Below are 13,968 nucleotides of genomic sequence, written 5' to 3'. Positions count from 1 at the left end.
AGACCCATCACCCTGCTGCTCCAGTGCCTTAGTTACTCTGGTTCGTATTCATCTATACTTGGTTCAGATTCAGAGGAATACGAGCAGGTAAATTCTTAACACAGGGAGAAGAAGCCAGTGCCGTTTGGGGAGTCTGTTGCTAAATCTGGTTTTATAATATTCCCTTGTTTGTTACAAAAAGGGTGGTTGTTTAAAATAAGATGAAGTGCCTCTGATTTTCTTAATATAGTAATCTAAGACCCTCATTCTGTCACTTAAGGTTAAATATAGAAATGGAACAACTAAAATGTCTATCTACTGGGCAGTCGGCTCTGGCTCTATAAATGGTGGTTCCATTAACTGCAGCTTTGGGGTAGTTGAGAAACGTGACCTAGTCCACCAGCCACTGCCTTTGAAAAAATAACATTCAACATCTATTTTTAAACCAGTCAGCATGCTGTCAACACTTTTTAAAGATCTGTTAAGGCAGTTAAATGTTACATTCAAAAATATCTTTGGTACCAGATGTTTATCTACATGTTAGCAGCCAAGCAGGACTACGTTTTCCTTCCCATATTTCCTCAAACGAGGATAGTGAATCCTACAATTTTGTTGTCATCAGTTCAGTTTCAAATCTCAGATTATAAGTACAGGACCCAAAAGACTGCAATTTGCAAAATTTATTTTCTCATCGTTAGGATGCTGATTGTTGTCTCTAGGATGTTCCTAGAAAAGGGGCCTTTTGAAGAATAAACACCCAAGTATTTTCAAAACACTTTAAAATGAAAGCCATAGGATGGCCACATAGACAGTTGATGGCATATATTTAAAGAGCTACATATGGTTTTCACAGCAATGTTAGGTAGTAGAAGTAGTTGCTGTAGATTTGGAGTAAGGTGTTTTGTGTTTAAACCCTGCTTCAACACTTATTTCTGGGTTGTGTGACCGTAGATGTCTTGAAGATTGCTGGTGATCATGCTTTGTGTACCTCTTTCACAATGTTGTTGTGAGTGAAGCACTTTGTAAGACACAAATCATGTCTTATTATGGTTAACTGTTTTTGGGGGTTTTGTTTGTCTTTTGGTACATTTGCAAATATTGAGGAAACCAGATGAAAAGGAAAATTTATTATTAAGGCTCACAATATAGTATCAGGTAGAATCAATTCTGAGAGGAATGAAAAGCCCAAGAGACAGAGTTTCTGGGTAATTAATAATCAATTCATTAATTAGACTAACTGATAATAAATAAATGGATGGTCAGTAATCAAAGCCAAAACCATGGAGATCACTGAATGTTTAAATGGTGCCCCTGACGGATGAAAATGAACCCTGATTGGTGAATAGTTAATGAGAGGTTAGACTTTTAGATGAGGTGGTAAGCTAAAAGTCTTCATTGCCTCCTGATGAGAATGTGACTTGATCACGAGACTCAGCCGCTTCCAGCAGTCTGGGTGAAGGAATCCTTCTTCCCCCAGACCATTCTGGTTAGTTTTCTCCATCATAAGTTGTTATCCTCTCCAGTGGAGGGCAGGAATGACTTACTTGGGGGCTTATTTCCTAAGGACAAGAATTCATCTAGATTCTGTTTACACTTTAAACAGAAATAAGCTCTTCTGGTTGAGTGAGGTCCTGTCCAAGCTCATTGAGAAGTATCTTCCCAGAGGATTTGGGCACTCTCATCTACCATCAATATCCTCCAGAGACTCACTGGCCTGCAGGAGCTAGTCCCTGAATGAGGAAATAGAGAGAAAACACTTTAACCCTAATATAATAATTGATAATTAATATAATAGAAAAATAATAATTTCAGTTCCTTTAATAAAAGTAACGTGTGTAATTATCATGGCCAGACTAGTCCTTGGAAAAATAGTTGAGAAAATGCATATCCCTCTTGTGAGTGGAGAGGGGTATGTGTTGTGGGATGGGGGAAGATGTACTTTGTTTGCACAATATTTCATACACTCTCAGATGTAGCTGGGGTTGGTTGGTTTTGAATAATTCCTTTTTTTCTCTTTTAATCTTGGATGGAAGGATAGATAAGGGGTAGAGATATTCAGAAATAAATGTGATGTAAAAACAAAACAGCAGTAAGAATAAGGTAAATTTTGAAAGAATAACCTTGGCAAATTTCAGTTTTATAAATAAGCATTTCTGACAGAGTTGGGTAATATTCTAGGTAGCTATGGGAAAGAAAGAAGTTATAAGAACTTCTCTGGGCTTTCTCAATGGCTCACTCTTTAGTTGCAAAGAGATCTATCTAGTTTTGTAAACCTGAATCAGAATAAATTCTTTACACTTGAAAGTGTATTAATTCTGTGTAGGCCCTTTGACTCCCTCTTCAGTGACCCAAGCCAAGCAGGTACAGATCTTAGAAAACAAATCCAAGGAGGCCTGAACTAGGTAAAATTGCTCCCATACCAGCATTGTGAAGGAGAGATTGTAATAGTGTCTTACTATATTTCTGAATCTAGAATATTCTTTTCCTTTATAAGTGAGTTTTCTTAGCCTGAGGTCCATGAACTTTTTTTTAATGTTTCAGCATTACAGGTTTCATTTGTAATCCTGTGAACTTTATTTATGCATTTAAAGACATCGTTCTGAGCATAAGCTTCACAGCTAAAGGGGCCATGACACATAAAGGTTCAGAGCCAGGCTTCAGATAGCCATAGAACAGCAAGTTTCCATAGGAGTCCCCCGGCCTGGTGTGTGACAAATGGGGGAGATCTGAAGGCTGCCTTTGGGGGTGTGTCCACCCCACCTCGTACTTTGTCCTCCTGATTTATTTGGTGTGCATCCTTTTGTTTCCCTCGGGCCTTTCTAGCCTGCAGTTCTTTTTCCTTGACAATTTCCCTCCTCTCCTGTAGCAGCAGACAATCCTTGTTGAGACATCCTCCCTCCCTCATCCCCAAACAGACTTGTACTTCACAAAATGTCCTTGGTGATAAGCATTAAGTTGTTAGGTGTTTTTTCCATCTCTTGTTTTCTGTTTCTTTGAACAGGAGCCCCTGGAGTGGAGAGTTGTTTCTTGGCTCAGTGTGTGCTTTAAGCACAGTCTAGGCATGCTATTTCACACTTTCTTGATGTATTATGTCTTTGGAGTAGCTTCTTATATGTCTAGTCCAGATGCCCCTGATCCATGCTGACAAAAGAAGCAGAAAGGAGGGCTTAGGCATGGTTATTATTTAATTAAAAAATGTCCCATGTATTCTGAACTTAGTAGTCACAACAACAAAACAACTAGCATTCAAATGCACCAGTTAGAACGATGATCCTCTGTGAAACTGTGAACTCCTGTCATTTACAGTTTGAAATGTTACCTTTCATAAGAAAGCAAATTTAAAAGTAGAAAAATAAATTTTTCTTCTTACATTTATGCCTTTTGCTGTTAGATTGTGAGATCCTTGAAGGCAGGGGCTTTCTTTTGTGTCCCCAGTGCTTAGCATGGTCTCTAGCACATAGTAGGTACTTAGTAAATGCTTGTTGACGGATTGATTTCTTTCTAGGTTTGTCCTCATTGCACTTTCTTTGCTTTGTGTCACTTCATAGAGTGCTCCCTATGTTTCTTTGTAGTCTTTATAGCGATCATTTCTTATGGTGCAATTATACACCATTCAGTCCATCAGCAGACATTTTTAAAGTGCCTAGTACGTGCTGGACCCCAAAAATACAAAGATAAAAATGAAACTGATCCCTTTTTGGAAGAACTTAAATTTTATTGCAGGACACCAGATATACATCCATGAAGTACATCCAGAATGGCCACAGGTACCTGCAGTTTCTTCAGTTCACAAGAGCTTTCCAGTGATGCAGAGGGACCTCTTATCAGTATCTTCCCAGAAGTCCGCCCTGGCAGGGCTTCTCCCAGACTTGGCTGTCTCCTGACATGTCCAGGGCACCACCTCCTGTTCTGTCTCCTCCTGGGGACCAGTCCTTCCTTGTTCCTAGGCTTCCTCACTGCCTCTCTAGGTACCTATCATCCCCCCTTTAGAAAGGAAACTCCCAGGTCCTAGTGTGGTGTCCAAGTGATGGATTCTTCTTTGGAATTCCTCCCTTGTTAAATATTGCAGCCTGTTCACAGCCACCAATTACCCTCTGTATGGAATTAATTTTTAATTCTTCAAAGACCATTGTATTCCATGTCCTGCTGTCACATAGCAGCAGACTGTTGACATTAGAAAGTTAGGCCTTTGCTTTGGTGGCGCCTTTGAGATCTTCAGAAGAGTTTCGCATTTCCTGGAGGTAATCCAGCCTGCTCTTCTGTTCAAGTATGGGCACAACTCCCACTGAATCTAAGGGAGAAATAAGGCAGGCACCCAAAGAAGGACTTTAACTGACAGGTGGCCCCTGAACAGAGTTCTGAAGGAAAGTAGGGATTCTGAGGGCAGCAGTGAGGAGAGAGGGCCCTCCAGGCATGGAGAACAGCCTGAACTAAGTCTGCAACCAGGAGATGGAGAGCGTGAAGACAGGGAGAAAGCCAATTTGCTCTGACCAAAGAGTACAGGAAGGAGAATAGTATAGCATTATAGCATAGTATAGCTAGAAAGGAAAGGTAGGAGAAGGCCAGAGCAGGCTTTAAATGCCAAACAGAGGAGTGGGTATTTGGATAACTTGAAGGTAACAGGTAGGGGAGTGACATGGTTGAACTTGGCCTTGAGAAAATCTACTTTAGGCAGCAGGTTAGGGAATGGATCAAAAACTAATTTGGATGGTTTGGCAATAGTCTAGGTGAGTGGTGATGAGAGAAAGGGTCAGATGTAGGAGACTTTGTGGAGGTAGACCTGGCAAATGATTGACTGGATGAGGTCAGAGGGAGGAGTTGAGAATGACTCTAAGGTTAAGAACCTAGGTGACTGAGATGCCCTCAACTGAAAGAGGGATGAGTTTGGGGGAAATTAATTCTGTCTTAGTCATGATGAGTTGAGGAAACCTATGGAATATCCAGATGGAAATGTCTAATAGACAGTTGGTGATGTGGAACTGGAAGTCAGGAGAAAGATTAAGGCTGGAAGAATGTAGATTTGAGAGTTGTCTGCATGGAGATGATACTTAAGTCTTTGGGAGTTGATGAGGTCACAAAGAATGTACAGAGAGGAGAAAGGGAGGTCCTTGGAGCCACATCATCCGCAGAGACTATAATATAGGTGATCTGTTACATTAAAGGATCACAATGTGTTCAACAATTCCCCAGTCACCAGAACCCATGAGTTGTCACTTTTCTTGCTGTTATAAATAATGCTTCCAGCAATATTATTGGATTTAGACAAAGAAATGTCTAGTAATCTAAGTTAATGGATTTAAATTGCTTTCCAGAGGAGGAAATCCTGTAACAGACACTCTAATTGTGATGTACTGGCAACTTTAGAAAAAGGAGGATGTTCCCTGTCCCAGGGCAGCCCTCCTAGGTCCCTGCCCTACGAGGGCCAGCTCTTTGTCTCAGAATTGAAGGGTTAACATCTGTTTGCTGTGGTTCTTTGCCAGCACTGGGTGCTTTGGGTCCTCATTACCTTTGTGGTGATTCCGCGGAGTTTAGGGTCTTTGTACAAAATGGAGGTAGTGCTTTGGAACTGGTTTGGAAGCATCTTCTTATGGTGTACCGTTTGGATCAGAAAGGGTTGTCTTCTGCTCAGCCCGCTTCCATTCTTTTGACACATTTTTTGACCCATTTGTAAATTCCGAGAAATAGCAGAGCCTTGTAGGCTCTTGTCTGAGAGGAGAATTCACTTCTTTCTCTGTGGAGCTCCTACCACCTGCCTGTGTATTAATTTAACATAGGTACTATATTACTAGAATATTCTTCTTGTGGATTATTAAAGAGCATTTTGTACCACAGCTGTAATTTTTAGAATTTATAACCACTTTTTAAAAAATTCATTTTCCATTCCCTAAAGCCTGTGGCACATCAGCCACATTTATATAAATGAGGAAACAAAGGCACTGAATGGAGAAAAAGAGCAGCTCTTTTCCTAAAGTAGGCCATAAGTGCTTTAACAACCATTAGGGCTAGTTCCTGCTCTCCCTCCATCCCTAATGTGCACCTGGCCTCTTCTTTCTTTTGTAGCCAAACCCCTTGAAAAAGCTGTCTGTACTTGCTGCTTCTGCTTCCTTTCCCCTTCTTCCTTAACCCCTTGCAACCTGGCTTTTGACCTCAGTACTCAAATAAAAACTGCTCCGTCCAAACTTGTCATTGGTATCTTAATTGCCAAGTCTGATCATCTTTTCTCAGTCCTCATCCTTTTTGACTTAGCTGCTGCATATTTCTGGGTTGTTGTTTGTTTGTGTGTGTGTGTGTGTGTGTGTGTGTGTGTGTGTGTGTGTGTGTGTCCTTATCCTCTCCTGGGTCTCCTACTACCTGCTGAGGGCTCTTTCTCAGTCTCCTAATGAGTCTTCCTGCTTCAGCTCTCTCCCTGCTCCAAGCCATCCTGTGCTGCAGAAGTCATTTTCTTTGGATGGAGATCTTTCCATGACTTCCCTACTCAATCCACTCTGGTGGTTTCCTCTGGCCTCAAGGACAAATTCCAAACACCTCTGTTTAGCTTTGAGGGCTGTTCACAACGTGGGCGCACTTTCCTTGGACATCCCTCCTCCTCCTGCACTTGAAGATGCACCCAAACTAGCCATTTCTCTGTTCCTCCCATTTGGCTCTCCATTCCCCTGCCTTTTCAGTGGCCATCCCTCACACCTGGAATCCCCTTCCTCTTCACCTCTGACTCACTAAGGGACTCTCTTCCTTCCTCTAAAACACAGCTCAGGTGATACTTTCTGTATGAAGCCTTTTGTGATCTTCCTCCCCCCTCCAACTACCTTGTATTTAACTATTTTGTATATACTTGTAATTATACACTTTAAATTTATGCTGTGCATATTTTTGCAAGTCCTTTTTTCCCTCATTCCAATGTAAACTCATTGTAAGTAGGGATTTTTTCACTCTTTGTAGTCAGGTCAAGGCAACCAGCATTTATTAAGTTATTCCTCCTCCACTGTAGGAGCTAAGCATACTAAGCGTACCCCCATCATCTGCCACTGTACCTGGCACACACAGTAGGTGCTCAATATAGACTGTGTGATGTGGCAGCTGTGTGTGGATAGGTGGCTCCTTTGTGGACTGAAGTTTCCTTTGACATCCAGCTGCTTGTGTCTTCATGCTGTAGAAGTGACTCTGCATTCTCAAACACTGTGTTGGTTGAAGGCAACATCTGGAGGCCAAGTTAAAGGACTGCCAGGATGGCCCTGGGGCATGTTGTTTGCGCAGTCTGAGCACCAGCTCTCATCCCATGTGCCACATGAATGAGCCATCAGAAGGCCCAGCTGATAGGCACTCTCAGTCATGGTCAAGACCGTGATCCACTCTTCTTTCAGTCTGACCCCCTTCTCTATGGTTTTACAGGCTTTGTCCCTTCCATGAATGGATGCCTTTTAATTTCTGGGTATTGCTGTAACATTTCACATTTTTTGCGTCTCTTCCTCTGAGATTTTGAGAAATAACCCAAACCCACATCTTTGTAGAGAAAAAGAGATATCTCTAAACTTAATGCTGGCAAAGTAGAATCAGAGGACTGAAAGTGGGAAGAAACCTTAGGATAATATATCCATTCCTCGAGCTTTGAAGATGAGAAAACTGGGGCCAGGCAGGCCCCCAGAACCCGGGGAATGAAGTGCCTTGCCACAATTGCACCTCAGAGCCAGAATCTGAAGCAGCTCTTCTCACTCCAGATTTTCTCCACTACATCAGAAGACATGGTTTGGCTTTGTAAACCCCAGGGACAGGTAGAATGATAAAAGTGAAGTAAGTCTTGTTCCTCATCTGAGAGAGAGACAAGGTGCCTCGGGGAGAGAGCACGGGTCTGGGAGCCAGTCATCACTGAGTTCAGATCCAGCCTCAGTTACTTACTAACGGTGTGACCATGGCAAGTCACTTAGCCTGTTTTCCTCAGTTTCCTCATCTGTAAAATAGGAATGATCACGGTGTCTCCCTCACAGTGTTGTTGTGAGGATCAAATGAGTTGATGTTTGTAAAACACTTAAGTAGTCCTTGGCATGTAGTAGATACCATGTAAATGCTCATTCCCTTCGCTTGCCTTTCCTGTTGAATGCTGAGGAGCAGGAGGCAGGGCAAGGGAGGGAAGAAAAGGGAGGGACAGAGAAGCAAACATGTTCCTGGTATTGCCAAATGATTCCTCCAAACTTTTGTTATTTGAAGCAGAATAAAGCTTTACAGTGTCCCCTTTAAGATTTAAAGATCCTATGATGTTCTTCAACAGAGCCTGATTCTATGACTAAACCTTCCTGGCATGGTTAGAGATTTGTGGAGATGTCTGTAACCTCTGCAGGGCCATCAAGTAGTGAGCACTGAGGATACAATGCTTGGCTTTAATGTCTTAAGGAACTACAATTTAATTCATACACTACAAGATGCCAATTGAAATATTTCCCTACAGCCTCATCTGGTCCTTTTATATTTTTCTGCTACAGACCTTGCTGTTAAATTAGTAGGAGGTAATTGGGGTTTTATGAATTGCTTCCAGGATACAGGTCCATACACATTTGGCTCCCATGTACATATGTATGTATATATATATTTGTGCATATATATATATACTTTCTCTTTGACTGCTTTGTGACTTACCATGGGAATCTTTTCCTCTGTGCAGGTGTTACCATGAAGCTAATGGATGAAGTAGCTGGAATTGTGGCTGCCCGCCATTGCAAGACCAACATTGTTACGGCTTCGGTGGATGCCATTAACTTTCATGACAAGATCCGGAAAGGTAATGGGACCATTTAGGCAGGAAGGAAAGGAGTGGTGCTGCACCAGCCTTTCCCCTTTAGCACTACCTTTTTTTGAATTGTTTTCTAAGTAATGAGGTGCCATTCTCCCATTTATCATAACAAGCCAGAGACAGAGGCCAGAAACCGGGAGTGTCTGCTGAGTCACAAACCCATCTGTGAGATTGGCTACTGTCAATTTTACTTTGAACCCCATTGGTCTTTAGCTCACTTTAGGTGGCAATGTCCTTTATCCTACTGAAGACCCAGGACCAGCATAAACTAATTTGCTTCAATATTCTCTGTATTGCCCTGGTAAGATATGTCATGGTTAGAAATAGCGCTGGCTTTGGAGTCAGTGAGGCCCTGGGGTCAGATCCTTCTTCCGACATGATCTGTATGATCTGGGTGAGTGCCTACAGATACTGTGGGACTTTCAATTGGAAACACCCTGCTTTTCAGTCTGCCTCATTTCTTCTGCCTGGGTCTGTGCTTTCATTGGTAGAGAAAACTGCTAGATGAGGAGACTCCCTCTGCCAGTGCAGTTTGGCACCATCTGAGCAGCTTAGGGTCTTAGGGAGTTGCCTTCAGTACTGATGTGTTAAGTGTCTTTCCCATGGCTACATAGCCAGGGCTACCGTGCCTGGAGGTCACCTTTCTATTTACTGCACCACAGCTGCCTCCGAGAATTCTGTACACTGATGAAATCACAGGTCTAAATGACAACCAAAAAAATCATCTTGCCACAGATACTGCTACCCATTCCTTACCTACTTTTAGCCATCACTGTCCACAGACGATTTCCAATGACAAACTAATAGGGATATTCATCCATCTAAAAAAAAAGATAATCCATAATTTAAGTGATGACTGAATTCAGTACACATGACCCAAAGCAAGCTGTGCTCTTTAGGTGCCCTGAAGATAATGCTGGGCCAGTTTCTCTGCCTTTGGTTGGTTTTTCCCATGATGAAAATGCAAACTGAGCATTGACAAGTCGACCATCCACTGAGAAATCATGCTTGGATACAGATGCCAGAATCTCGAGTTTGGCCCTCTGCAGTTTATTTCATGCATAATTCACCTCCAGCTTGTCATCCATTATTGCTGAGCTGACGATCTCAGGCGATTTTCTCCTCTTGACATGTGGTGATTTATCCTTGTGCTGCCTACTCTGAGCTCAGTCCCTCCTTCCCTAAAAGGAACACTTTATTACTGAATATTGAGTGAGTTTGATATGGATTGTGGAGATGGCGAGATTAAAGTCTGGACCGTCCTGAGGTGCTTTCATATTGGACAAGTCCTTGCTGTGGGAAGTGATAAATGGAAAGAAATGAGAGCCTGACTTGCACTGCTCCACTTTCCTGCTGGGCCCCAGATAAATGGAGTGCTACGTTGAGCATCAGAAAACATTGTCTCCAGTGAGATCAGTATGGGGCTGTAACCTGCAGAGCCATTATCTGGACTTTGCAGGTCATGGGTCTGCCCTGGACACTCTCTTCTTTTCTGGCCATTTAGGATTCAGATAGAAGCTTTGACACAGCCCTTCTGTTGTTGTCATCGGGCAATAATTAAATCTCCCATGAGCTCCTGTTCTTCATCTCCTCTATAAGACATCATGAATTCCAAAATGTAGGCTTGTGTTTCTCCCCCCACCCCAAACACCCAGGGTTGTTTGTCGTGCATGTTGTCTCCTTGAAAGCAGGATGGTGCCTAATCTTTGTATCTTCAATTTTTAGTTACTTCCTGGTATATAGCAAATATTTGCAAATGCTTGTCCATTGAGTGATTGCTAGGAATGGTTCTGTAGACATCTGGGTGGTGGTTTAAAGTTCCTTACCTTTGAAATTCTGAAAGAATCCTATTCCAGATGGGAGTATTCCTTTCATAGATGCCAGTTACAGCCCCTTTTGGGTTGCTCACAGGCAGAATCATTCCCTTTTGGTGGCCAAACTTCTCAAAAAGGACTCCCCACTAAGGCCAGTCTGATTTTTGGGTGGCATACACATTCCCCATATTGTGCTCTTCTCCACTCTGGAAGGCTCTCTGACTGACCCAGGGTGGCCTTCTCGCCACCAGAAGGCATTAGGGGAGGATGGTAATTGCACATTGAAATTGAAGGGTTTTGGCCTGGGGAGTTTGAGGCCTTTGTCTGCTGAATTCCCCTTTTAACCATTGACTCTTCAGATAGTGCCTCAGAATAGCAGCCACATCAACTGCATTTTATCTAAGACAGCTGGTTTTTAATTAGCTGACACTGAATCAAGTCCCATGTCTCTTTCATTGCCCTATTTTGATCATCCTCAAGATTATTCATCCTCCAGCTGCTGTGGTCTTGCCTAAGGAGCCCTGCCTTGGGAAGCCCAAGACCGTACACGCACAATCTTGGGAAAGTTGGATCACTAATTTCTGTGCCAGCTTCCTTTCTCTAAGGGGGGGGAGGAACGGGAAATGGAGGTGGGGTGGGGAGTGGGGGCTAATAGTATCTACATAATCCATCCCTCACACAGGGAGGATCAAGTAAGACAAAGCAGGTCAAGTGCTGTATGAAGCACCATATCAACGTTAGTTGGGCCTAAGTCCTCAGCAATCTTGATTTCTACTGCTTAGTTAAAGAACCATTATTGTGGTGCTTTGCCTGAGTAAGTGACTCTCATGGTAGCTGTGTTTTGTATGTGTTCTTTTATATCCAGAGTGGAAAGTACTCTTAAAAACCCCAAATCATTCTTAGTCTGATTTGAACAAACTGATTGATGCTTACCCAACCACTCTTTAAGAAGCACCAATCAAGAAAACCTTCCAAAGACTCAAGTTTCTAAACTTTGTACTGACTAATGGACATTTTTTATTTTTTTATTTTAATTAAATTATTTTATTTGTTTTCAGTATTCTACAATCACTTCCATATATCTTAGATTTTTTCCCCTCCTTCCCCACTCCCTCCCTGAGACAGCATACAATTTTATATAAGTTCTACACATACATTCCTATTAAATACATTTTAACCTTAGTCATGTTACATAGAAGAATTAAAATGAATGAGAGAAATCATAAAACAAAACAGAACAAAACATAATACAAAAGAAAATGGTCTGCTTCATCCTGTGATCAAATTCCATAGTTCTTTCTCTGCATGTAGAAGGCATTTTGCCTCAAGAGTAATGGACACTTTTTATAGCAAGAAGAAAGAATTTGCCTCAAAAGACTCTAAATCAGCCTTTTTTTTTTTTTTTTTGATATAAGGAAGCCTGACAGTTTACAAGCCTTAATTAGCCACATCACTGGTGTTCATATGAAAAGGAAAGTTCAAAGGTTTTTGATGGTTGGGTGAAATTTACAAAAGGGTAATTTGGGGGCAGCCTGGAGATAGGCATAAGACATGGCATAAGACACCTGACACCTTCTAGGTGTGTGACCCTGGGCAACTCACCTAACCAGGATTGCCTCAGGGGAAAAAAAAGCTAATTGGGAATGATTAATTTTGGAATGAAAAACCTGAGTTGCAATCTTATATGGGGAATATTGTCCAGTGATTAATTTCACCATCCAGATGCAATCAGGGATTTCCATACAGAAGGAATCCATTTTTGACAAACACATTAGCACAGTTACTGTGAAACAGAAATTATTCTTGCCACTGCTTTAGGTGATCTTTTTGTTTTAAAACCGATCATCTTGCCTAACATGGCAATTGTTAGTTCCTTCTATCAACAGGCATTAAAGGCCTCACAAAACTTATATGAAAACTCCATACAGAAGTTTGCATATATATAACAGAAGGACAAGGGGAGAGGAGGTACTGGAAATCTGTATTTAAAGACATGTGGCATGGGAGGAGGAAAGGTGCAGTAAAGGTGGGGAAAGGAGAAGACTCCTCCTGAGAGGGAGGGGCAAAGGGATGGCAAAAGATACATTCTTTTTCCCTTGGGAGCTACTAGAACATGAAGGTAGGAGGGTCTGGTTATCTACAAGGGGCCCATCTGCACAAGCAGTTTCTCAGCCTAGTACAGATTGACTGGTGCCCGCCTTGACTCCCAAGGACACACAGAGGTTCCAGTTTGAAATGCAAACAACACATTATGTCACCTGGCTGGGGTGGGAGTGGGAGCCTTTGTTTTTTGGCACATTCTGGGCCTCCTGCATACTCTGGATCCAGTATTTCTGGAAAATATGGCAACTCAAAAACACAATTTCAGAGGATCCCTTAACGTTCCTTAACGCTTCTAATGGGTGGATGTGTCTGGGCCCAGTTGGCACAGTTGCCCAACTGGCCAAACTAGGCTATCATGCACAGACTAATCAATTACAAGACCAAAGTAAATGTGGTTGGAGTCCCATTCCTGTTGCCAGCCTCCTTCCCAGCCTCCAAATGCTCCCAGATATGGCTGGTTTCATTTCAGAGCCATTATTGCCCTGTTGCTTTTGAGTCATACCTTGAGGCCCAAGGACCACCTCGAGGAGGAAGCAGTATTGATTTTTCCCTAGGTGTGCTGCTGTCGTTTTCTCGTAGAAAGGAAAGCCTCAAGCATTATATTCAAATTTGATCACAATTCCAGGGCCTAGACTATTTCTGTGGAGCACTCAGGCCTCTTCTCCAAGGTCACAATTTATTTGGTGTTGTCTGGAGAAATGCCCTCATAGGAAGCAGTCAGTTTTTCTTGTATTTTTCTCATCTCAAGTATTATACTGTTGAAGAGGCTGCCCAGATCTCCTTCCACGGCAGTAGTTAGATGAATTAACAAAATGGCTTATATCAAACTCCCAAAATCTGGACATCATACCTTGCTAAGAAACAAATCTGGAAAAAAACTTAAACCCTCAAGTCAGGGGAGCAGAAGCCCTTCCACTGCAAATTTATCTAATCTCAACTGAGCTTTCACTGCTGCAAGGCAATTCCTTTCCGCTGTCCCCCCCAATCAGTTTGCTCTCCTAAATCCAAACCTTTTCATCTCTCCTCAAATTTCCCACTGCACTCCACCCCCCCATCTCAACTACAAACCTTTGTCCCATACTAAACTGACAAAAAATGAGGCCAGTTGCTGAGAGTTTCTTCTTTCTCCTTCCTTATCTTGTGTCACTCAGCTATTTCCCTGATGTCTTCTCCAGTCCTGTGTCTGATGAAAAGGAAATGTGGCCCTTCTTGATAAGACAGACTCTTCTACTACCTCTACTGTGTACCCTTGATCTTATTCTCTCATATCTCCAGCAGATTGTCTCTGCTGTC

At 42.3% G+C, this 13,968-nt stretch overlaps 1 protein-coding gene across 3 annotated transcripts in view; it reads left to right on the top strand.

Moving 5' to 3' along the window:
* The window catches only part of ACOT7 (acyl-CoA thioesterase 7), a 169,592-nt gene that overhangs the window by 96,530 nt on the left and 59,094 nt on the right, over positions 1-13,968 (top strand). For all 3 annotated transcript variants that reach the window (XM_072608715.1, XM_072608714.1, XM_072608716.1), the window contains exon 7: positions 8,630-8,746. In XM_072608715.1, the coding sequence (XP_072464816.1) occupies positions 8,630-8,746 (117 nt within the window). The remainder of the gene's footprint in view (positions 1-8,629; positions 8,747-13,968) is intronic.

Source organism: Notamacropus eugenii, chromosome 5 (assembly GCF_028372415.1).
Source record: "Notamacropus eugenii isolate mMacEug1 chromosome 5, mMacEug1.pri_v2, whole genome shotgun sequence".
Classification (NCBI taxonomy): domain Eukaryota; kingdom Metazoa; phylum Chordata; class Mammalia; order Diprotodontia; family Macropodidae; genus Notamacropus; species Notamacropus eugenii.
Note: the sequence above shows the minus strand (reverse complement) of the source record. Positions and strands in the feature narration are given on the sequence as shown.